This window comes from Serinus canaria, chromosome 14, assembly GCF_022539315.1.
Source record: "Serinus canaria isolate serCan28SL12 chromosome 14, serCan2020, whole genome shotgun sequence".
Lineage (NCBI taxonomy): Eukaryota > Metazoa > Chordata > Aves > Passeriformes > Fringillidae > Serinus > Serinus canaria.
The window spans coordinates 13,548,425-13,572,537 of NC_066328.1; the positions used below are offsets into that span (position 1 = coordinate 13,548,425).

The 24,113-nt window shown below is 39.5% G+C and overlaps 1 protein-coding gene across 2 annotated transcripts in view; it reads left to right on the forward strand.

Moving 5' to 3' along the window:
* USP22 (ubiquitin specific peptidase 22) overlaps positions 1 to 24,113 on the forward strand; it is an 89,251-nt gene that overhangs the window by 37,338 nt on the left and 27,800 nt on the right. The window contains exons 3-5 of one of the 2 annotated variants that reach the window (XM_009091786.4): positions 3,690 to 3,803; positions 4,348 to 4,392; positions 9,068 to 9,169. In XM_009091786.4, coding sequence (XP_009090034.1) covers positions 3,690 to 3,803; positions 4,348 to 4,392; positions 9,068 to 9,169 — 261 coding nt within the window. The remainder of the gene's footprint in view (positions 1 to 3,689; positions 3,804 to 4,347; positions 4,393 to 9,067; positions 9,170 to 24,113) is intronic. The other variant, XM_009091787.4, reaches the window with a different exon arrangement.

Here is a 24,113-nt window from a genome sequence, read left to right on the forward strand (position 1 = left end):
AAAGTATCCCATTCCCGGCTGAGCAAAGCCAGTTCTTTTCACCTGGATCTTTCAAAAGCTGAACATCCAAGGTTTTTTACCTGGATGAGATATGAACACTCTGGATGTGGCACACTTCCCTGCTTTTCTTGTATTCCCATCAGTGGATATAGTTGGAAAAATAAAGCATTTGGGCTTAACTAAAACACTTTACTTGGCTCCCAGATGCAGTTTGAAGGCTTTTTGCTGTCAGATTTAAACTTTCACCTCAGAGCTGTTGTTTTTTAAAACTTAGTGTTCCTTGCACCAGTAGATAAAGTTGTTGTCATTCCTGCATGATCTTCTCTGCTGCCTCCTTGTTTCTCCAGGCTGATAGTTTTATTTTTAAATGAAAAATAAAATATATTTTCATTCTTCTCTTGGGTCACAGCTGCTTATAATTTTGTATGTGAAGAAGTCCGAGGAGATCAGACTTTAAAGGAAGGGAAGCTTGTTGTCAGGACAGAAGGTATAAAAGCAGAGAAAAATGTTGCATTCCAAGAGGTCTTTTCATTCTTAAATTGCTCTGCCTGTGATCACCAAGGAGGTATTTTGAATTCTTAAACCAGGAATCTAGATTGATCAAATTTAATAAAATGACATTGTGATTCTTTTAAATTGCTTTTGGTTCTTCCTTGTGAAAAAAGGGGTAGATTTCTACTTGCTGTATATCTTATTTTCCAAGGGTAATAAATTCTGCATGTGTATTAAGCTAAAACTGAAGTTCACTGATGTCATCCCACTGTACCTTCCTGAGGGAAGGGTTGGAGTAGTTTTAGGAAAAGCAGATCCTGGAAGTTGGGAGTAGAAGCCATTGCACAGAAATTCCTTAAAAGAGATGTTCATTGTGAGGAATGTGGGGCATCCTGGCAGGCTTGGCAGTGGGTTAATCCAAAACATCTGGGCATTATTCCTACGTTGGTAGTTCCCAAACGTTTTATGAATTTGAGGCCTTTTTGTTAGTTTTGTGATGTAAAATATCAATGCAAATACCAGTGCTGAAGTTTGCTACGTGTGCATTCTCATGCTTTACTGTCGTGTTTTTTATGGAATTTTCTGGCCAGGTGTTTCAGTTTGGGATAGAGCTTCATGGCGCTTTAGTTTAAAACAAAAAAGATTTAGCCTAGCAATGAGGTGAAATTTGTTTCAGTCCCCCCAGTCCTTTGTGGGAGAAAGTTTTGTGTGGACTTTGTCCTTTGGGTGTGGTGGAACTTCAGTCAGTGCAAAGGAATTGCTTGCTTGGGTAGAGTTTCTGCCAGTAAAACAGTCCCTTCAGTGGTTCCTCTGTTCTTCTTCACCTCAAGACAACCAGCATAAGAAAGTTTAAGTGTATTTCAAGGCAAAAAATTCAAATTACATTAACCTGTAACAGTTAATTCCCAAACTTTGCTAGTGGACTCTTTTCCTGAGCAGCCGTGTTTGGGTTCCGTGAGAATCTCCTGCCCCTCCTCTGTGCTGTGGCCAGGCCTTTGGGGCTGCCTTGTCACTGGTGCTTGAGGTAATTTGTCCAAAACCCCCTGCAGTCATTAAAAAGACATTGGAAGTGTTGGCAAATGTACAACTGCATTGTTCCCATAAGTGTGTTGGAGAGAGGATATTTCCTCAAGAGTCCTTAATCAGGTGCTGGGCAATTACAGCTTTAACTCCACCAGTGTTTCTGTGAAACTTTCTGGTCCTTTATACCAGGAATTCCTTCTGCTCTCTTGTTGGTTTAGATCTTGACATTTCTATTTCATTGCTCAGGCATGTAAATCCAGGAAGAAAAGAAAAGTAAGGAGTCCTCTGAGCACAGCTATGCCTATATTTTCTGATGGTAAATTGTAACTATTAGTGCTCACAGAGTCCTTTTTATTCAATATTCTGCCACCCCTGTTCTGTCATTTAGGGGCCTGTTGCTGGGATGTTTTAAAAGTATGTGGAGAACAATGTTTGGGTTTGTGTTTTAAGACCAATATTTTGGATTTTCTACAGCTTTTTTTTGTAGAAAACTGTGCAGAAGTGGTAATGCAATAAGTAGTGGAGTAAATATTGTCGAACTCTAATATTCTGTCAGTTGTGATATACCACCCCTGCAGTTGCATAGTGTTTCATTACTAATCTTCCACCACAGCTCAGAGTCTTGTCTCCTTTTGGAGTATTCTGCTAAAGGGGTTTATTCAGTACTCTGGGCATCAGGGTGAAATATTCTGGTGTTGGAACATTGCACAAGGTAATGAAAATTGAGTTTGTGCCTTTGTAGGAGGTAACAGTCCTTATCCTCTTCCACCAACTGAGTGGTCCAAAGAGGCAAAACAGAAGAATGGAGCACATCAGCAAGATGAAAACTCTTTAAAGTCATTTGGTTTATTGAATAATAGGAGAAGTAACAAACAGTTGACATAATCATTGAAAAGGTGATTTTAAAAGAGAGGAAGGAGACTAAAAAGCAGCTTGTTACAGACTAAAGGAGAAGGACAGCAAGTTGTGAGGGGGTAGAGGCTGTGAAGGATGGAGGAGATGGGGTTAGAAAGGAACTTTTACCAAAAAACCTCACCACAAGCTCTGCCCTACTATCAGGGCAGCACAGAGACTTCACCTGTGTTTGCCTGCTGAGATCCATGGCAGAATTCCTGCTGCATGGCACGTGGTTTGGCTTATTGAGCCTTTCAGAGTAATTCCATGCTGTTTCTTGAAGGCTGCCTAATGTGGTAATGGTTTCCTGTGTTTAAAACAAGTTTCCATTGCAGTAAGGCTATTCTAATAATGCTATTATCTGGAAATAAAAGGAATTAAAAAACAAAATAAATTAAAGCTCTACATTTGAGGGAGAAGGGTGATGTATTTCTTAGCTGTTGGCTGGTGCAGATTGTATTTTAGTAAGATTTGTTAGTCCTCACAGATTTTTAACTTTACTGTGATCGTGGCTTTTTTTCATATCTGTGTATTGAAAATCAGCAGTTTACTATGATTACTTTGCACTTTTTCCATGGTATATGTTGGAGTAAAATGACATTTCTCAGTTAGGTATTTATTTTGTTTCTTGGCTTTCTTTTGTTTAAGGTTGTGCAAGAAAAATATTTTTAACATTGGTCAGTGTTCATTTGTTTATTCTGAAAGGGTGTGTGAAATGAAAAATTGAGACAGAAGTAACCTGTGGCATAAACTACCCTGGAAAACCTTTCCCCTGGAGAAATAGCTTTGAATTTGCTGTGCTGTCTTCTGTTGGAGCCTTCATCTGTATTTTAACTAGGTGCTTCCTAATTATTTTAATGGCCTTGGAGAGAAATGGCTGAAGTCTTAGGAAAAGGCAGTTCAAACTCATATATCAACTCTTACAGGGCTGGTTCTGTGTGCATTGTAGTCAGTCACTGTCCTGATGCCTCTTGGTAACTCAGGTGTTTGAAAGGTAAATTGTGGGTTACAAACAGCCTGAAGGCAGCTTATGCTTTGTTGTCCTGCACAGTTTTCTTGCTGTGCCAGAAGCAGCTGAATAACTCACACTGAAACTGGAAAAATGTCTGGGTTTTTCTCTTTTTGTTTTTTCCCTTCCAGATTCTAAGGTACAGATTTTTCTTCTTTTGTGGACTGCTTGGAAGAAGGAGTGCCTGACTTGGAAGCCTGCTTTAAAATGCCTTCTGGTTTATGAACTCACATCTTTTTTCCTCCTCCCCAACTTCCCTTCTGTTTTGCAGCCATAGACCTTTTGTATGGGGGTATATACTGCTTTATGTGTCAAGATTACATATACGACAAAGACATGGAACAAATTGCCAAAGAAGAACAACGAAAAGCTTGGAAATTACAAGGTTTGGTTTTCCTGCCTGAATTTCTTGTTTCTGTTTTTAATCATACCTGTCCCTCCCATTTGTTCAGTGGCAAAAAACCACTAAGGGGAAGAAAGAGCTCTTTAGAGAGAGTAGTACAGCCATGGGAGAGAGATGTTCTTCGTTTCCAGGAGTCAGACTGTGGGTTTAACAAGTGCACCACACCTAATTGTAGCAAAAATATTGTATCTCTAATTGCAAAAAAAAAATACAGAATTATCTAACATTAATCCTGCAAAACTTGCATAATATCAAAAGTTCGATCTGTATTAGGTAGAGAATGTAATAGTCTGCTCCTTTAGGCTTATTTACATGGTACAGGCAATAAATGTGTTCCCCTCACATGAAATGCAACCCTTGTGTGTGATTTTTTTTAACTTTTTTTTTAAATAGATCATGCCAGCTTACTTACACACCTGTGCTTTCAGGGTACACGCACAGTATCTATGTAGAAATATTTACACACAAATATATGTACACACATTTGTTTTATTCAGTTTGCTTTCCCTAATTTTTTCTTTTTTAGCCTTCACCCCAACAGTGGTTTCTCACTACCAGTGTACAATGACAGGTAAGAGGCGTGGGCTGGCGACGCACCTCACTAACAAGCGTCCCTTTGCTGATTATCCTGCCATTTTAGACATGAATCACAGTTAAGAATGCCAGTTTTATCGTGCAAATCGTTTTCCTCTTGTTTGGATATGTTCCAGTGATTGAATAATTGCAGCAGACTTGATTTCATATGCTCTTTCCTTGATAGAATTCCTCTAAAACAAACCTTTTCTCTTTTTTTTTTTTTTTTTTTTGGTTTTTGTTTTGGTTTTGGTTTTCTTGTTTGGAAAGGAAATATCATTTATTCTAAACTGAGTAGTTTGTAAGCATCAGTTTTAAAAGCTTGTCATCTTCCATTTCCAGTGGCCTCTGGGGGGTTGTGTTTTCTTAAAGTGGGAAAGTCTGTATTGAAGACAGATGACTTCTGTCTAGTAATGTCTCTTCTGGAATCCATGGCATCCTGTTTCAATGTGACAGCCTTAGTCAGGGCTGATATGACTTCAAACCATTCTTAACCTCATTTCCAATTTTAAAAATAGCAGCTAACATCGTATTAACGAGAGCTTTTCTGCTGGCTCAAAAGATAGCTGCCTTCACTTGGTTCCTACTATAGATCCCAGTCTGCTTCCTGCTTCTTCCCTCTTTGAGGGAAGGGAGTCAGAGGAAAGGAGGATAGTGAGTCCTAGAACAAGGAAATACACCTTAAAATCTTTTAGCACAAAGCATTGGTTTTCAAAGCAAGACAAAATGGGAATAGGTTTAAAAACCTTTTATTCAAGATCTGCACCTATTCTGGAAACTCCTTCAATCTGTGTTTGGGGCACCAAATGAATCAGCTGCAACAACAACAGATCTTCATTATTCCATGGAAGAGGAAAGCTCCCCCAGTTCCTTACTTTTAAATATGCAGATTTGAAGAGTAATGTCTTTATGTTGTCCTTATCAATTGATACACTTGTGCCTTGTGGACTGAGATGCAGCCACTTTGTCCTGCCATGGACATCAGCCTGCTGTAGTTTGTATTCCAGGGAATTACAGCTACAAGATTGTTCCACTGGTCATCTTGGACCACACAGTTGTGTAGAGAAGGTCAGAGAATCACCCAAAGGAACTGCCAGGCTGCAAGCCTCTGTGCTGATTAAATGGCACATTAAATATATATCCACAAATGTATATTTGTGTGAGTCTGCACATTCCATCTTCTGTCCCTGGAGAACTAATCTGGAGTGATCAGTGAACACAGAAAATCCAGGAAGAGACAGCAACACTTCAAATTACTGGAGTCTGCAATGTAGACTTTTTTTTTGTTTGTTTGTTTAAAGTCATGGCATAGGTTCTTTTTTATGTCTTTTTATTATGAAACCACGTGTTTGCTCAAAAATTTATCTAAGGAATGAGAAATGTACATGGGAGAAAATAAGAGCTATGTCTGGGTTTTCTCCTTCTCTCTCTGTTGTTCCAATTTCTGTGCTCCCTTCCTCTTGTTATCTGAAAGATCCCTTCTTGCTCCAAACTGAATGTCAAGAGGAGCACAAGCCCCAAACTCAATGTCTTGGGTTTATATTGCAACCATGGAGTTACTTTACCTCAGATCTTGTTGCCAACTTTAAGAACTTCAGAAGCCAATCCAGTCTGCAGAAACTGATTGGCTTAAAAACTGAATGCTAAATGCAGAAATGTTCAAATTTCTCTCCACAGTGCTTGAAGGGTCTTAGTTTATACTTTAATAGATGCTCACATAACAACATGATGCCTGGAGAAAAAAAACAACTTTAAGAAAACCCCCAAATATCATGAGATTCATTTCATACTCCTGTAGTATTAACTCCCAGTGTGCTGAATTCCCCAGTCCAGCTGTAGTTCAGGGTTATCTGGTGTAACTCTGAATGTTGCAACTTGGCCAGTATTTTTTCCTTTGGTATTGGATATTAATAACAGGGGAGGTGAGAATACACAGAGCCCTTTGTTCTAATTATTGTCTGAATTTTTGGGAGAGGAAAAATTGGAATTTGTTTAACTTCAGCAAAGTAAACAATGATTGAAAAATTGTGACTTTTATAAACCTGAGCCTTCATTGCCTTTTCCTTCACTCATCTTTATGCTCCTGATGAATTCTCAGAGAAATGCCAATTTGAGTACTTCACCCAATAAAATAATTTCTTAGATGGAGATTTCACGTGCTGACTTGAATCTCTGACTATTTTATAGCAGCAGTTTTAAAATTACTAATTTTCACTTATCTAACACTACTTTCCTTTAATTGTAAATGGTGACCTGTGCATGGTTTGCAAGTCTTTGTTTAAGGTAGTTTATATTGGAGTTTTTGGCATGCTTGTGAGTGTTATTAAACCTTTTTATTAAACCTCTTTCCTTCTTTGTCTTTTGGTTTTTTTTTTTTGTTGCAGTTTTGCATTTTTAAACATCAAACAATTCCTAATAAATGGCTCTGCCTTTTCCAAATTTTCAATAGTAATATAACCTCAGCATTCCTGCTAAGTTATATAGCTGGAATGGAACATGTTTTCATTTCTGTGTCTGACTTAACTTGTGCTCCTTCTAACAAGAGGCTTCTGCAAGAATGTTTTCTGTCTTGTTTGCTCTGTTTGTGGCATTAATTGCACATGGTGTTTTGTTTCCTTTCATTTCTTTTAAATTGAACAATTATTTCATTCACCCAGAATCCTTAAAAGTAATCCAGTCTGTCATGTTTAACCTTACTTACAGTTGCTCTTGTGACATGCTTTAGTCCCATTCTCTACAGTATTTAAACTATATAATTATATATAGATATATATAAATATATATTAATAGTGCTGCTGATATATGTGGAGCTATTGCATGCCTAAAGTGCACATGTGTTTCCAGGTATGAATTTTGTTGTATTTGACTTAAACCAGGATTTAAACATACCCAAGGGGGTATTTTTAAATTATTATCTGGGTTCATCACACTGACTGGCTGTGTTTGGCCATGTTTTACCTGTAATGAACCCAAACACAGGAATTTACAGCTGCACAATGCAATTGCTGCTACTAACATGGTGTTACCAATGAGTTTATATAAATTCCTAAGGGAGCATTACAAATATGACCAGGGTTGCTGGAGACATCCAGTGCCAAACCTGTTGGAAGCCAATGTTCCATCCCTGTGAAGTGTCCATCTGTGCATCTCCAAAGGGTCTCTGCAGACGTGCAATGTGTCCAAAGCATTGCAGCTGTGTTATCTCATCAGTCTCAGTCATTCCCTGCCTTTTCTGTTTTCCTGGGTGTGTAGCTTGATGCTGAATCTTGGATAAAGGAAAGGGATTCTGGTATTGTTCCTTAAGTTCCTTGCATAATCTGTTGTTGAATCAAATAAAGTGAGAGATGGGTGTATTTGTGTAAATAAGAATTCTATAGTCCTTGAGAATCTAAAAATGAGACCTCCTGTTACTAGAACCTGGAGGGTCAGTAGTAACTGTGAATTGAATGTTTTTGGGAGGGTAGTTTCTGACAAGCATAGCTATTTCTGAAAATGAAGATCAAAGAGCTATTAAAATTTAATGTATATTATGCAGAATGTGTAAGCCTCCAGCTATATTTTTCTACTATCCTTTTCATATGTATGATTTATAATTTATTTTCTGTAGCAAAGCGCTGCTTCTGCTCCATGCATTCTGTGAAAAATAACTCTTAATTGACTTTAATTCTCAGATTTAGAATAGACTGCTTGCCATCTTATAATTCTTTATTTTTAGTGCCAAGATGCCTTTGTGACTCACAATAATTGACCTTGCACAGCAATTTGTGTGCTACATAGAAAGCTGCAGCAGTATTGAGCTGGTCAGCACCTGAGTCTTCACTCTTGTGTTTTCTTGTATCAGGTGTACACTGAACACAGCTCTGTGCTCATTTCAGATCTGGTCTCCATACTACTGACCTGACTCATTTCTACTGCACTTTCCTTTGAGCAAAAGAAATCTTCTGGAAATGCAGTGTTGGTCTTCAAAAAGAATAATGACAGATTTTAGCTCATGAGAAAGGGTAGTTTAATATTTGGAGAGTTTTGACTGGTTGGTGGAGGGAGGGTGGTGTTTAAACCTACTACTAATTTCATTTTTAGATAACATTAGATATGTCAACAAAGTGAATGTCAAAAATTAAAACTTGTCTAATCCTTCATTAATAGTACAAGGAGAGGTCATTCTTTGTAATAGCATATACACGTAGTAACTGTTCAGTATACTGAATTATTAAATTCTGCTGTTCTCTAAAGATTATCTGTCCATTAAGTTGGATCAGTTTAGATTTATTTAATAACTTGGCAAGTTCATCAATGCTGGTTGTGTCATTTCACCTCCTCTGAGCACAAAGAAATGTATTTTTGAGTAATAGCAAGTTTATTCTTGTGCTGGAATTTCCTTTTTTTAACTGAAAGGAGGATTATAATCCAATAATGGAAAGTTTATTGGCCTAACTGTTCTTTATAAGTAAAGAAGTACCTTTGTTTTCTTATGTTAGTTCTTCTTTGTTCAAAAATTTGGTGGTACCTTTTCAAACTATATTTTTTGAGAAGGGGCAAAAAGCAATCAGTGTCCTTAACGTGTGCATAAATTGAATCTAACCTAATGGACAGCACGTTGAAAGTTTTGCTTGAACAGAATTTTTAATCCTTGTACTAAAGAACTTCCTGAAACTTTGTTTTCATCTGCTTAGGCATTGGAGAGAAGTATTCAACATGGGAGCCGACCAAGAGAGAGTTAGAATTGCTACGACACAACCCCAAGCGAAGAAAAATAACCACAAACTGCACCATAGGTGAGTTCCAGAAATCCCTTCTGGAGCCAAACTGTCACTGATTTGTATGTTCAAAATTCTGTGCTGTTTTTCCATTGGTGATTGTAGTGGATTTCTGTAAGGTTTAGAATAACAAAGCCAGTTTATTTTACACTACCTTTTTCTTGCTGTGGAAGGATATCTGCTCTGTCACTGCAGGTGCTGCTGATGATTGAGCTGTGTAACAGCTACAAAACACAATCCTGGTTTTTTACAACATGCTTGTAATGAGAAATCACTGATACTATCTCAACTCAGCCTGCATCATAGATCCCATGTGAAGGGAAATCCTGTAGTTAGTGCAATCTTAACCAAAGCAGTCTATTGGTAAATCTAGTAGAAGTGGCACATTCCTACTTCACGTTTTACGCTCTAAATGGGATCTCTTTAATTTCATATGAGCTCTGAAAAGTGATTTTATTTCTCTAGTGGTGTCAAATAGCAAGTTTGAAATGCATCTCAGAGGTTTAATGCTTAAGAGTTCAGTGGTCTGGAGCAAAGAATTCTCTGAAATGTGTGCATCTGCTTCTGGCTGGAAGTATTTGGGTAAAGGTGATAAAAATTAACAGTTCTTCCAACGTTTTCCCTGCTGTTTTTAGGTTGGGTAGCAGGGGGTTAAAATTAGCTCCCTGACAAAGTCTAATTAAGATTATTGGGCATTTTCCTATGCTGTTAAATGCACAATAACATTTTAGTGGTGAGGTTTGGAAAAAAATTGTTAATGGTACATGATTGTTAATTGTACAAGCTTGGAGGTGTAGCCATAGACATTGCAAGTAGAAAACTGAATTTTTTTCCACAGTTTTAAGGCTCTGTACTGTTTCATGGAACATGTCATGCTTTCAGCACGTTTGCATTTGTCAAAATACACTGAACATACTTTCTAAGGCTTTCTAATGTCATGTTTGTAATGCAGTAAGTCATTTAATCCAAAGTATGTGTTTATTTATGTGGAAAAAATGGACTGAGAAGCACAGAGTAAGTTGAAAATGTATATAAAATGGTAATTCTAAAGAACCTATGTTTTCGCTGTCGTGGGACAGGGAAGACAGTTGGAAAAACATCTGGACTTTGGAAACTTTAAACAGCCTAGGAAAAATTAACTCAGCAAAGATTGCTTGCATCATGTTCACATTGGGATTTGTGTTCTGAGAAACTCCAGTGTATTTTGTAAAGAACATTACAAATTAGTAAAGATAATAGAGCTGGGGAGGGGGGGAAGAGGTTTGATAGAATTTTGAAGGTTACCATGACCTTTGTGAAGAATTGAAGCACATTTCAGTGTTTCTCTTTGCAATCAGAAGGAATGCTCTGCCTGCTCTTGGAGGATTTGGAATCTTTCAGGCTGTTTAAAAAGGCCGTGTCTGGTGGCGTGAAATCTCATCTGCGGCTGTCTGGGCGGGGGAGCTCCGGGAGCACAGGGACAAGGCAGTCACTGATCTCTTCACTTCTGCAGGCCTGCTTTTAAGAGTTCTCCTACTGAGCCCTGGAGCTGCCTGTGTGCTGAGATTTAGAAAGTAAAGAAAAAAAATCAAAGCACCCAGGAGCCATAATGCAGTTTTGGGCTGCAGTTAAAAGCAGAAGACTTGCTTTCTTTCACAAAAATGCATTGGGGGTTTAGCTCAAGGAAGAAAAGACCTGCCATTGTCCTTGAGCCTTTTCTCTTCACCTAACCTGCTGCTAAATATAAATCTGCTTCAGAGTCTTTTTGCCTTCCCTCCCCTCACTTTGACTTGTCTGTTTGCAGTTTCAGATCAGTGAAGAGCCTATTTGCAGACTGAAATGCTGCAGTAGCTGGACAGTCTCGTTTCTCTCTTTTTCTAATACTCAGTTCTTTTGACATCAGGTTTTTATCAATCCCATAGCAGATATTAGTGAATCCAGTTTATCTTCTGAGGTAGGTAAATGGCTCAGAGAATAGGCATGATGTCCAGTTTTATTGGTTCTGGAAATGAAAATGATGCTGATAACCATCTCTGATAGGCGCTGCACATCTGTTGAGCACTTCTGTTTACACAAGAGTCTGTTAAAACATAACCAGCTGCCTTTTATGCATAAAATCCTCTTTTCAAAGCTGTTTTAAGAGGAGGGCCAGGGGGAGGTTTGTGGCTTTCTATCCTACCCCCAGAGATGCACAGATATCACTTGGGAGTGGAATGTTTCACTGCTCTGCTATGACCTGGAATGGTGGTTGGCCAGCAATTGTTTCAGCATTTGTGTAAGACAATTTATCAGTGTTACAACTAAAATACATGGGACAACAGACTGAAACCTGGGCAGGTGTGGCCTTGAAAGGATGTACATAACTTGTATTTGAAGGATCTGCATATGCTTTTTGAGCCCTGACAATAAATTACATTAAACTTGATGTTATTCCTATCTAAAACACACTTAGGTGGTACAATATGATTGTTGCAGTTGCCTGTCACGTCTGTATTACGTGCATGACACTCATTTAGGTGGATGTTTACTTTATGGCTGAACATTTTGGGTACATGAAGGGATTTTTTTTATTCCAGATTTGTAGCAATCTCATGGTGCTTCTCAAAACAGCTGGATGTGTCTGCTGCTTTTTGAGCTGTTTGAACTTTTGTACAGCTGCAGGATCTTTTGTCTTTGATTAGCACCATGAATTAAAACTGAAGAATACTCAGACATGAGATGAATTTCTTATAATGGAGACTTGAACTGGTAGTTCAAGGAAACAATGTGCAAAACTCACAGCTTTTGATTCTTCTCCTTGAGTGACAATTTGAAACCTACTGAAGAAGGAACTTCTTGTTCACATCCTCAAAAAAATGAGGAAAAAACTTAACAGAAATCCATAATTTTTCCTTGATGCTCTTTAAAATGCTGTGTGTTTCCATCTCATAGATACTTTTTCCATCTAGTAAGAAGATAGTGCAGGTAACTTGACTTGAATCTCTATTTTGCCATTGAGCAAATTGCTCTTGCAATGAGAACTCACACTGGGCACTTCTGCAGGCTGTGGAAACTGTGCTGATTCCTGTCTTTTGGGATGTACAGGGCTGTTCCTAATATTGCACATAAGCCCCTTGAAAGTGACTTGGAACACACTGTTAACCAAGTGGAAATGTTGAGTTGTCTTACAGGCAAAAAGCCATGATGAGAAATCCTTGCAGTGTGGATTTTGTGTGGGACATTGTGTGTTCTGGTGTCCTGACTTGACATTTTGATGGAGCTTCTGTATTTCAGGAGATTCAGGAGGAATGTCACGTCCACTCAGACCAAAAACGTGCTCTGTGGAAGCTGTGTCAGCTCAAGACATTCTCAGACCTTTTTCCACCTCCAACACATGAATGTTGATTTTTTTCATTGTGTTGCCACAGCTTTTTCCACAGATCAGATTGAAGGGATGGCATATTGTGGGGAACATAGAAATTTCCCAAGTTATTTTATTTTGCTCTCAGCAGCAGGACTGAGTAGTGTCCTGGACTATTCAATATTCATAGAAAAGCTCATCTTGATTTTGGCTTGAAATTGATGTTTCAAGCATCCCATAAACACAAAAACTTTTACATGGAAAAATTAGGTAAGACTTAATAGCTACTAAATTAGATTCCAACATTGTAAAAGAAAAAAATCTAATTTTTTCAGTCTCCTCTTGTCTGTAAAGTGGCCTCCCTCTGCAAGGGAGGGAAGGGACAAAGCTCCACATTCACAAGCAAATTATTTGTTAGGGGGTTGAACCAGAAGTGATACAATATCTTCTGGGAACTATTTTCCAAGCTCATCTTGCTCTGCTGTCGTTAATACCCCCAGCAGATCCATTCTCCTGAGTATATGAAATATTAGCTTGGGATCAGCTGCTCTCTGATTAGCATATGAAGTGACTTTGTGGCTAAAGATGGGTGTATTAACAACAGGCAGAATGAGACTCCCAATGCACATGGGTAATTAGCAGGAGCCACCCGGGATTCCCATTTGCAGGGTTGCAAAAAGGCAGAGGGGAGATGAACCTTTCCAGGAGACTGAGCAAATCCTCTTCACCAGGAGTGATGGGATGGAGAGGTGACAAAACCAAAACTGCCTGGGATTAGCAGGTGGGTTTTACAGCTGCAGTGCTGAGCAGCCTGATGGGCCAAAGAGCATCAGTAGAATGAATATTGCAGAACTCCCGTGTGAAGATGGCAAGGGAAGAGGAACAGTGACCTGGAAAATATTTCTGTTCTCTAGACAAGCCAGCAGAAGCATTTTTGCTTCTCTAACTTGGAAGTGTTGAAGGCTGCATTAGTACTTGGATGTTTTTTCTGAATGTAGCAGCACTCAGGTGTGCTTTTTCTCCTTGGATGGCACTTAGGGTAGCTCAAGTGGAAAAGTGGAATGAAAAATATGGTTTGTTACTGCACCACATTTTTAGCTAGGGCTTTAAATTTAAATTACTGATTTGTAAGCAGTACTACTTTGATATTTGAAGTTATGACTGCACAAAGTGCATCCTGAATGGAAATCTCTGATTCTTAAATTCCTTTAGATTGCTGTGTGATGAAGGAAAGAAAACCACCTTTAAGACTACTCAGGTGAATGTTTCCTCTTTGGCTTTATTTATATTAACTTCATTAATAAAATTGTTTTCTTGATGAAAAATTGTTTCTTAAAAGGTTGGATTGGTAAAATCAAAAAAAGAAATGATACCTTCATATCAATAGAGAGCCTTCTGTTCCTGTTTTACTTTGTCACAAGCTTAGCATGTCTGACCATTGGACCCAGTTGTGTAATACATTTCTTAGGTCTAAAGTTGATAAAGCTGATCCTAAAAATAAATTTAAAAAGCTCTCTCCTCTTAAAGCTTCCAGGGAATTCTAAGAAAAATTAGAAGGATGTGAATATTTTAAGAATTCTAAAACACAAGTAGCAATTTTGCTCTCTGAAGTTTGTAGAGCTGTACTTTCAGAAAATCTTGTTAAACTTGCTAAACTTAGCTCTTTATCAATATAAAATAGAAGCTTTCCTCTGCAAAAGGCTTTGTGAGGAGAAATTCCAGATTGGATGCTGCAGTTGTCTTTTTGTGTATTGACTGTCTGGGAACTTGTCACCTGGTTTTCCAAAGCTGGTGCCAGAAAGCAATTTGCATCACTGCAGTAATGTCTCTGTGTGTGGTTTATCTGCACAGCAGTTGATTATCTGTGATTTAATTGTTCCTGGATAAGATTAAGAACATCAGAGTTATCAGTGAAGTCCCTGAAGCATTTTCCTGCTTAGAGTGACCAGACTTTTGTTGTAGAAACTTTTGTTAGACAAAAATCTGTCAGCATCTGAAGAGCTGACTGATGAACAGCACTTCCTTAGAATGCATTGTTGCCACCAGGCCAGCTCCAGTGAGGAATGAGGGGATCTTGTTCTGATCTTGTTACCTCAATATTTCTTTGAATTTTAGACCCTCTTTCAGGAAAATCAGGAGCTGATGCCACTCAGTATATGAGCTGTCCTGTTGATATTTTCATTTCACATCAGGTAAAACCCCTGCAGACTGTACAAATTGTGTGTGAAATCAGCAAATTGCAGTTGGGGTTGAATTTTTCTGTTATCCTGTCTTGGAAAATTGCCATTCCTACTTGCATAGAAAATACTTTAATTTTGTTACTCTAGGTGGCCCTTGGGGATTGGAGGAAAAGGAAGATATCCTGTGTGTGTTTGCACAGTGGGAAATTCCTTAGAAGACAAGGTTGTTGATCCAGAGCTTGGATCATATTCCAGACTTTTAAATGAAACCTGATTTTCCTGCTCTGGACTTATTATGGCCCTCTGAACCAGATACTTTATGTAGATGAGATATTTGTTGTTATGAGGCATTTTGTTCAGTAGGGAAGCTGAGAATTAGCCCATGGAGCTGTAGTGGTTATAGACGAGTGCCTGTTGTCTTACCATGGGCAGAGCTGTGTCCTTAGCATGAGAATCTTCATTTTCTTATGTTTAAAAAAATTATAGAATCACAGAATGGGTTGGGTTGGAAGGGACCTTAAAGTTCATCCAATTCCCTGTCCTGCTGTGGGCAGGGACACCTTCCACTATCCCAGGTTGCTCCAAGCCACGTCCAGCCTGGCCTTGGACATTTGGAGGGATGGGACACCCACAGATCTCTTTAGCCAACAATTTGTTTTAAGCCTTGATTTACCCACTGTATTTTCACCTGATTAACTCGGTGTCAGCACAGCAAGTGTGGCGTTTTCAACAAGGCCAATCATCCCCATCTCAGTTTTGTTCTTTTGTGGATTGCTTTTGGATTATATTTACTCTGACCTTCCATTCTGCTCTTTCCTGTCTGCTTCCAGAGTTGGCTTTATGTGGCCAGAAGGTAGATACAGTATATACTGCAAGCAGGAATATGCATAAACAGCATGTGGCATGGTTTGTGTGTTGTGGATTGTTGGACGAGCTCTGTGCCAGTTCATCAACAATAATTTGTGCATATTAATATATTTGGATGCATTTAATTTCATTGGCACTTAGCCTGCTCCTTAAGTTATTAATTTGTGAAATCTGTTTGGAGGAAGGGTAAGAACTTGTAGGCAGCATATGGTGTGATATTGGGGGGAAAGGACGGCTGCGGGTGTGAATTTTATTTTGTCAGTTTGGTGGGAGTATCTCTTGTTCTTTATGGGTGCCATCTGCACAAGGCTCTCTCTGCAAGGCTTGTGCTTGCTGAGCTTTTAACTTTGGCTGCTTTGGGGGAGGGCAAAGAGAATATTTTATTCTGTGCCACCTTTTGAAGTGTTTTGTTTTGTGTAAAGGCTTTTTTTTTGCCAAGGGAAAACACCTTGAAGGGTCTACAGCTTAAGTGGCTGTTAAAGGCCGGTGTCATACAGCTCTGGATCCATCATTCAGGCATTTTCACAAATGAAAATGTGTTCTTTGCCTGCTACTGTTACTTTTTTGGTGCTGAATGTCTTCTGTCTATTTTTCCTGACCTTCCAGCAATTATGAGAATAATCATTATTTTCATGCTCTGGTCCTTAGGACTTCAATGTCTTGAACTTTATAAGGTCTGTGAGACAGGGCAGCTCCTGGTTGCTTTGACAGCTTTTCCATAGCTTTATTCAACTTATTAAAATTTGTTCAGCTTTGTATATCTGAGTATACAACAGGCACCACAGTTGAGAGGTCTCTGGCTTCAGCAGTAAATGAAGGCATTTTGTTCAGTGCGTATACTTAAATGTGACATTTCATGTTGCTCTTTCTGCTTTTCAGGAATAGGTGCCTTTTTGTTTCTGAAGCTTTTGTTTTGACATGCTTCCACATCTCCAGTGGAATGAATGCCAGGGGGTTGGAATTTTGAGATCTCTCAAGCTCCCTTCCAACCCAAACCATTCTAGGATTCCGTGATTCTGTCTTTCTCCTCCAGCCAATTGATTTTCATATTTTACAGAGATCATATAATGTTTTGATATTTAATAATAGATTTGATTATGTGGTTATTTCTAGTGACACTTTTCCTTCTCCTGTGTGTACATTCCCCAGTGCTTGCTCAATGCTCAGAGATCCTGACAGAGATTGGATCAGGTTGAAGCACAACAGGCAAAATTTGTTCAGTGAGTCTTGATGTGCCAGGACAGGAATTCAGAGAAGTTTGGTTCAAGTTCTATTGCAGTACTTAATGTCTTTTTCAGCTTTCTTCATTTCAGCTGAGAGAATCAAACAGAGAGATAGTTGCTGTGGATGATTACATGCTGTGTAGGTTTCTGGGTTTGAGAACATGCTGCATTGGTTTCTTCCTGACACCTGAGAGAGAAAAACAATTTTACAATGCAGATGGTCAATAAAAATGCTGAAATACAAAATTACAGATATAAAAACTGGCATTTTCCAGGATCTTGAAATGGAAAAAAAAGGCCTTTATTGACAGGGTCCTCATCTTGTGAGATGACTTTACCAAAAGGTTCCAGACTACTCTCGCACAATGCAGAGATTGTTTCCTTTAACACCCCTTTTCCTTTCCCCCACATTTATTTTAAACTTAAGCTTGCTGTGGGAGACAGTAAATCCATATAGATAGAAAAGAAAAACAGTGATAACCCAGTATCTTGGACAAGTTGTCTCCTCCCTCATTTTTGGAGCTTTTGTAAAGCTGTTGCTGTTTGCAGCATTACATTCATTCTAATTCAGAAGCTCTAGCGTTAGGGGAGCTTATCTGTAGCTCTTATTGTACGTGTATCTTCCATGTTAATGTTGCTGCAGTTCTTAGTTTGTTTACAAAGGTAAGACCCTGGAGCACTTCAGAATACAAGAGACATTTCAGAGAATATTGCAGAATCTCATCACTGATGAGATTTAAGAACAATTCAGAGAAACATTTGTCAGGAATAATACAGGTACTGTTAATTCTGCATTGAGGTATAGGGACAGATCAGGTGACATCTCAAGAACTTCTACAGCTGTTTCCTGTGATTTTAGTGGAAGATTCAATGCACTTTTCAGTGGCTTGGTCAAAACCCCTCACTTTATTTTGTTTTGGAAACACGTTTCTTAATTTAAATTCAGAGAGAAGAGATACTTTCAGTCCCTTGTCTTGCTTGAAACAGCTTCTCTATTTACACAGGCCATATGAAAAATTAACCTTAAGGGGTTTGTTTGTTTGTATTGCCAGATATTTTAGGATTGCTGACTCATTTTACCAAGCTGAGGGTGTGCACACAGGAGCCAATTGCCACCAAATCAGACGGAGGAGAACTTAAAGGACATCAAGTGCTCCTGTCCTGTGTGTGTGCTTGGTCTTAATCTGGGCATGCAGCCACTGCAAAGTAGTGACAGGCTGTAACCTCACAACCCACACAACCCAAGGTGATCACTTGCCTTGTGTGAAGTGCTCTTAGCCTGGAGAAACAGGAATAAAACCAATCCTAACTGAGCAGTAGCCCTCAGAGAATCAGGAACACGGTGCTTGCACACTGCTGAACACACAGAGCAACCCCAGGAAATGAAATCCAAGGGAGTGTGCCCTGAGGCAGGGAATGGGAACTCCTCTGGGCAGTGGAAAGGCTCCTGTTTTGGCATCACCGGTTTGGGAATTGGCACAAAGATATACCTATTGGGAGTAGAGTATAGAGAGTACTTGTGTGTCTGGCACACTGTGCACACTCAGGAGTCATTTCTGGCTTGGAGGTTTCATCTGTGCAGCAATAATATAAAATGATACACTTGGTGTTGGCTCATACTCTTGGTAACTTGTTTGATGTGTTTGCTCCAACCATGTCACTTGCCCTTAGGTTCTTCCAACAATATGTGTCCAAGTAGGATGTGTGGAAAGGCCAAGCTGTTGCACGGGGGAAGAATCTGTAGTAAAGCCATCTTTGGTAGTCATTGCTTAAGGTTGTCATTTTCCTCCTAAATCTGGCAAAGGACGACCTTTCTTGAATCTCATCTCCATTCATTGCTGGTTATTTCTGTGTCATTGCTTGAAATTCCTTGTTTAAATAAATTTCAAACACATATCTCCTATGCTGAACCCTGGGTCCAGTGTTGTGTCAGTGTTATGGAGTTGATTTTAATTGAAGGTGCAGCACAATACAGGGACTCAATTGAATTCCTCCAGAATTGATCTTAAACTTTGTTAGGTGCAAACTGAAATTTTCCTTGATACACAGTAGTATGTGTGACGCAAAGGTAATGAATGCCAGACCCCCTGGATCTCTTTGCATTATCCTGTGACTCTTCTTTTGCATTACTAAATGGAGAGAGTGATGCATTGAGCCACAAATGCAAGAGCCCATGCACAGAATACCTATGCAGTCTAAAAATAACATTGAGGAGAGTTAGCAGCCCTCATTCCAACAGCAGTTGTTACCTGTTCTCCAGCCTTGTCTGAGTGGCAGCAGGGCAGGTAATTTTGGTTTCCAGAGCAATGAGGTTGAGTAGGGATCCAGGGATGAGGGCTGCTCACTGCTCAGCCTGTGCCTTTTAACCACCTGCCAGCATTGGGAGTTTGTTACAGGAGAGGGGGTGAGGGGTGGCTGCTTTGGGAGGCACTGACAGTTCCTGCATCCCTCTCTTGTTCTGGCACTGTCTGTGTGTCCTGGCCTGCTGAGTGATGCTGGGTGATGCTTTTCAGAGACTCCTTGCTGTGTGCAGGGGGTGAGTGCAGTTCCTCCTTTCTGTGACCATTTCTGCAGTTGGCGTCAGGTGGGCTGAGCTGTCTGTGAAATGCCCTCACCTTCCCCTTCCTGCCAGAGGTGGTCTGTGTGCTTGGTATCAACTGTAATACCAGTCTGAATGGCTGAGCAGTCTCAGGGTGAGACACAGGGAAGGATAACAAACACCTCTCCTGAGTTAGGTGCACTGGGCTGACAGAGCTGCCTTTGGAACCACTCCAACTCAGAGTCCCAATCTCCCTCATTGCAGTGTTTTCTAACTGAGACAATTATTTTTAATATCTAATTAAATTTTACTTCTTCTGAGCTCAGTCTTTTTTTATTATAGCTTTGGTAGGTCACAAGAGTTAATTACAGTCCTCATTGTAGTGGCCTGTAACATTCTTGAAAATTGTCAGCCTGGCTGTTCCTCCACCAACACTATCTGGTTTTAATTAATTAACTCAACCAGTGGATTTTTCAGTTGTTTCTCCAGTCTCAAATACTAATTCCGTACAAATTTTTACTCATGTTCTTGACTTTGCATAATTTCTTTTTAAAATGGGTGCTCAATTCCAGACATCATGCAGCTGAGGTTTACCTGTCACCAGAGCAGAATGACTTCCAGGCCTTCTCCTATTCCTGTTAAGTTCCAGAATGCTGTTTGTAGAAGAACTACAGCTCAAGATTAAGTTGTTGAGGCTGAGTTACTGTAGCCATTGCTCCTTATTTTGTGTTTGTCTGCTTAATTTTTCCTTGTTTCCTACTTTACAATCGTTTTTATTGAATTTAATTGATTTCAGATAGTTTCTCCCCTTTAACAAGTTGCTCTTGAGTTATTGTTTTGTCTTCCAATTACATTTGCACTGTCCTGATGTGGTTTGTCCCTTCTCTAAGTGTGTATTATGTGATGTCACTGAAGCTCTTGAATAAGAATAGTGAATGCAATCAATTCCCTGTCAGCTAAGAGGGGTGGGGGCAAACTAAATGCTGGAAAAACATTTTTGGTGTCTCAGTAAGGGCTGTTGTTTCCACGTGGTGTGGATGAACTAGGTCTTCTTCATAGATGTGCTAGAAAATGCATTGATCTCTGCTGCAAATCTCACTGTGCATCTCTCCTGGCAATGTAAGTTGCCATTTGGCAACTTTTCAGGGGTTTATGGATATTTTAATGGAGGAAAAAGAATCAAAAAATTCACTTTTGAATGGCAATTCTAACACAACATAAAGAATAAATCTGGAAAGTCTCCTAGGAATGCTGAGGTCACTCCAGAACTGCCCAGTTGCACACAAATATGCCAGAAATTGTCCAAAAAAAGACTTGGAAGTTGCCCTGTGAGCCTGAATAAAGTACTTGAACATGCTTTTAAGTGTTGGATTTAAATCAAAACACATAAGGTAAGATTTTTCTTACAGACTAGGAGATATGAAGGGCTGTGTTGTTTATTTTGAACCACTTAAAATCTGGAAGGTGGGAAATTAACTCTCTTTTAGAAAAACAAAACCACCCTTGATCAGGAACGAGTACCTTAAGAAAAGTAAGTACATACCAAGCACCTGGTAGAGGTGCCAGCCTGCATTCAGTGCGTGGGACACATTCCCCTTTTGGGTCTGGGCTGTCAGCTGCTCAGGTAGAGTGTGAATTGTGTCTGGATCACTCCTTTAAAAGGACTGCCTAAGCCGGTTTTGCCTCGGGGTAGAGCTGTGTTAACAGTGAAACAGGTCAGTAATGAGGATGAATTCCTCCAACTCTGTACAGCAGTGACACACCAAGACTGAGAACTTTGGGGTTTGATGATTCAGCCTTATAAACAGTCCTTGTCTTCTGGTGCTGCTGATACATCCAAGGAGAAATAATGACTATATTGTTTTCTCTCTACAGTTTATGGTTTGGCAATACATGTGCCACTCATGGCAGATCCTTCTTCTCCCCAGTGTAGCAGCTCCTGTAGTTGGACTCCAGAGTTCTCAACCAGATACAAACTCATGGACAGTTTCCTTTTGCACATATAAGCAAATTTTTTGCTGTTGAGCAATCTGTTACTTCAATAGCAATAGAAAAAATGCAGTGATCCAGAAACTTTTAGCTGGAATGGGAAAGTTAAAGATGGGGTTTCATTTAAAATTCAAATACTTCTTTTTCCTATAATGACTTTTTTTTCATTCCAGAAGGGCTTTTCTGATTTATTTGCCTTTCTGCTGTGTAGTGGTGGCTAAACTTGTAGATTTTGATGCAGTGCACAATGAAGTGTATCTAAAATAGTCCTATAATTTATTTTCTCTCTGTTTACAGGAGTTATTTTTCATAGTCTTAGGTTGACTGCTTCCGGACTCTGTGCCTTCTGTATTATCAGGGCTTTTAGATGAAGGGGCTGGTTTTTATTTCATTCCTGTCAGTGACAAATGAAAATACTTACTTATAGTTAAAACAGGAAAAAGAAATCCAAATTTTTATAATAATATTATCTAAATACAATGTCCTCTGTCATCCTCTCAGCCTCCCAAAACTACAGCATTCAATGTGGCTTATGAATCTTGATAGGCACAAACATATATATGATATTCAAGAAATATTTTTAGATAATGGAGTGATACAGTGAAATATTCATGTATAGAATATAACATATCTAGAAAAAATTGAAAAGATGTATTGCAGATCTCATTTTCCAAATTGGGATGTATTGCTCTAGAACTCTATTCTGACTTGTGATTTCAAAGGCTTAGCTTAAAAGTTGGGTAGAGCAGAAGAGTGAGTGAAGCTCTCCAGGTTGTGCCTGCTGGTGATGGAATGGCTCAGGGGGTGAGAGGGGGTGGGTGGTGCTGGTGAAACAGCTCAGGGAAGGTGGTTTGTTTCTAGAGGGATTTACAGTGATTCAAACTGAGCAGTGACTGACCTGGCAGGCCTGAATAGCTGGAGAAAGGGACTCAAGTCAGAAAAATAAAAAAGAGGGAGCCATGAGCATGTTTTCCCCTGGTTCAGCAGTAACCCAACAAGGGAAGATTATTGTCCTGAGTGTTCATCTTCACTTCTTTGATCTGTCATGTAATCCCTTGCTTGGTGTTGCTGTCAGAACTACTCTTGAAAAAAAGATCTATTGATGAACCAATATTTTCTGCTTCCTCTTCTCCCTCCCGAGATGATTTTTTTTCTTTCTGGGTAGATTGCATGTTCTGTGTTTGCTGGCAGTAGTTGAATTGTTCAGTTAGTTTTTAAGATCATGTGGTTGAAATTTCTTCATTTAATTTGGCTGTGACAAAAGTTTCTGTAGCTTTTTCTAAACAGTTGTCAAAACAATTTAATACCCAAATGTGTTATTGGTAAGTCTGTAAAAAATGTTCTGTAAGAAGGTCTGAAGAGAAAGTTATAATTCATTTGCCTCAGTGTTCCTGCTTCTGTAGTTACTGTGGGTTTCAGTCCCTGAGAAAGGATGCTCATCTGAAGTGTTGGGGAATAAATTAACCAAAACTGCATGGTTGGGGCTTTATTGGTCACTCACGTGATCGTTGGTATCACAGAATGTGATGAGTTTTCCTGTGTAGACTTGTAATTTCACATGTCTGTATACTGCTGCTTTCTGAAATGAGTATTTTTGTATTAACATTTCAGAAGGGATTAGCTTTGGAAAATAATTGCTGTCACTAACCCCATTAGCAAAACTGCTGCTCTTGGCATGCAGGTGGAGCAGCAGCTCTGGGTCTCACTGGGCCAGTGTTTGTGGCAGCTCCATTCAGGTCATGTGTTTCAGCTCTACACCTGAAACCTGAGAGCTGAGAGAGAATTTTGTTGTAGTTTTAGGTGCTGGGAAGTAGGGTAGTCTTCTTCTGAAATACTTTCAGAAAGATGCTCTTAAATGTTGTCGCCAGTTCTTGTTGGATGGACATAGGATGAATACCCAAAATTATTCTAGAAATCTTCACTGCTGTGCTGCACTGTTTGTTTCCATGTGTGATGTTGAACTGTCTTTAAATATTTCAGTGAGCTCTTCCTCAGCTTGCACTGACTTGTGACTCTGTCTGGTGGAGCTGCAGGGAAGCATCAACACCAGATGGGGAGCTGGGGGTAGGGGACAAGGATTGCTCTAAGGTGTTGCCAACCTGGGCTTTGTGTAGAGAGGATCTCAGGCTGGCTGTGCTTTGGTGCCTCTGAATCATCTCCTGGTTGTCTCACCAAGGTGCACTGCTGCTCTTCCTTCCAGAACTTTCATTCCACTCAATCTCAGGTTTCTGCATGGGAACATTGTTCATACTGCTTTGTTTGCTGTCTTTCCAGTCCCAGCCTGAAGCCTGGGTTTAGAGGCAAACAGAACCTCCTCCATGAGGGCAAGATTGGGTTTTCTGTATTTTCTATTCATGTGTGGTCCTCTCATTTCCCTGCTTCCCCAGCTCTAATAGCTGTAAAGTTGCATTTCATGGAGAAGTGGAATTTCCTTATCTTGTCTTGGATTTTTCATCTCCCCTGTGTGGGTGTACTGGCAGGACCAGTGTTCTGGATCTCCTTGCATCCCAACAACCAGTGTTGCCCAGTGTTGCAGATCTTTTGCTTAGAGCATTGGAAAAACAGAACCCATTCCTGGAAGAAGATGGAAGAATTGAAGCTGACAAAGGTAAGCCAGCCAGAACCCAGTCTGGAGACCAAATGTACAAAATTTCTGAGATGGGTTTCCCTGTGCTCAAGGCATTGCAAAAGTGGATTTCTTGCCTTTGCTTATGCCCTGCCTGCCCAGCTTTTGGCACAATGAGTACTGTTTGTATTCCATGCATGATGATTAAAGGATACTTCCTTCTTTTATGATTATACCATACATGACAATTTTGTCTTCTCAGCAACATTAATTTATTCC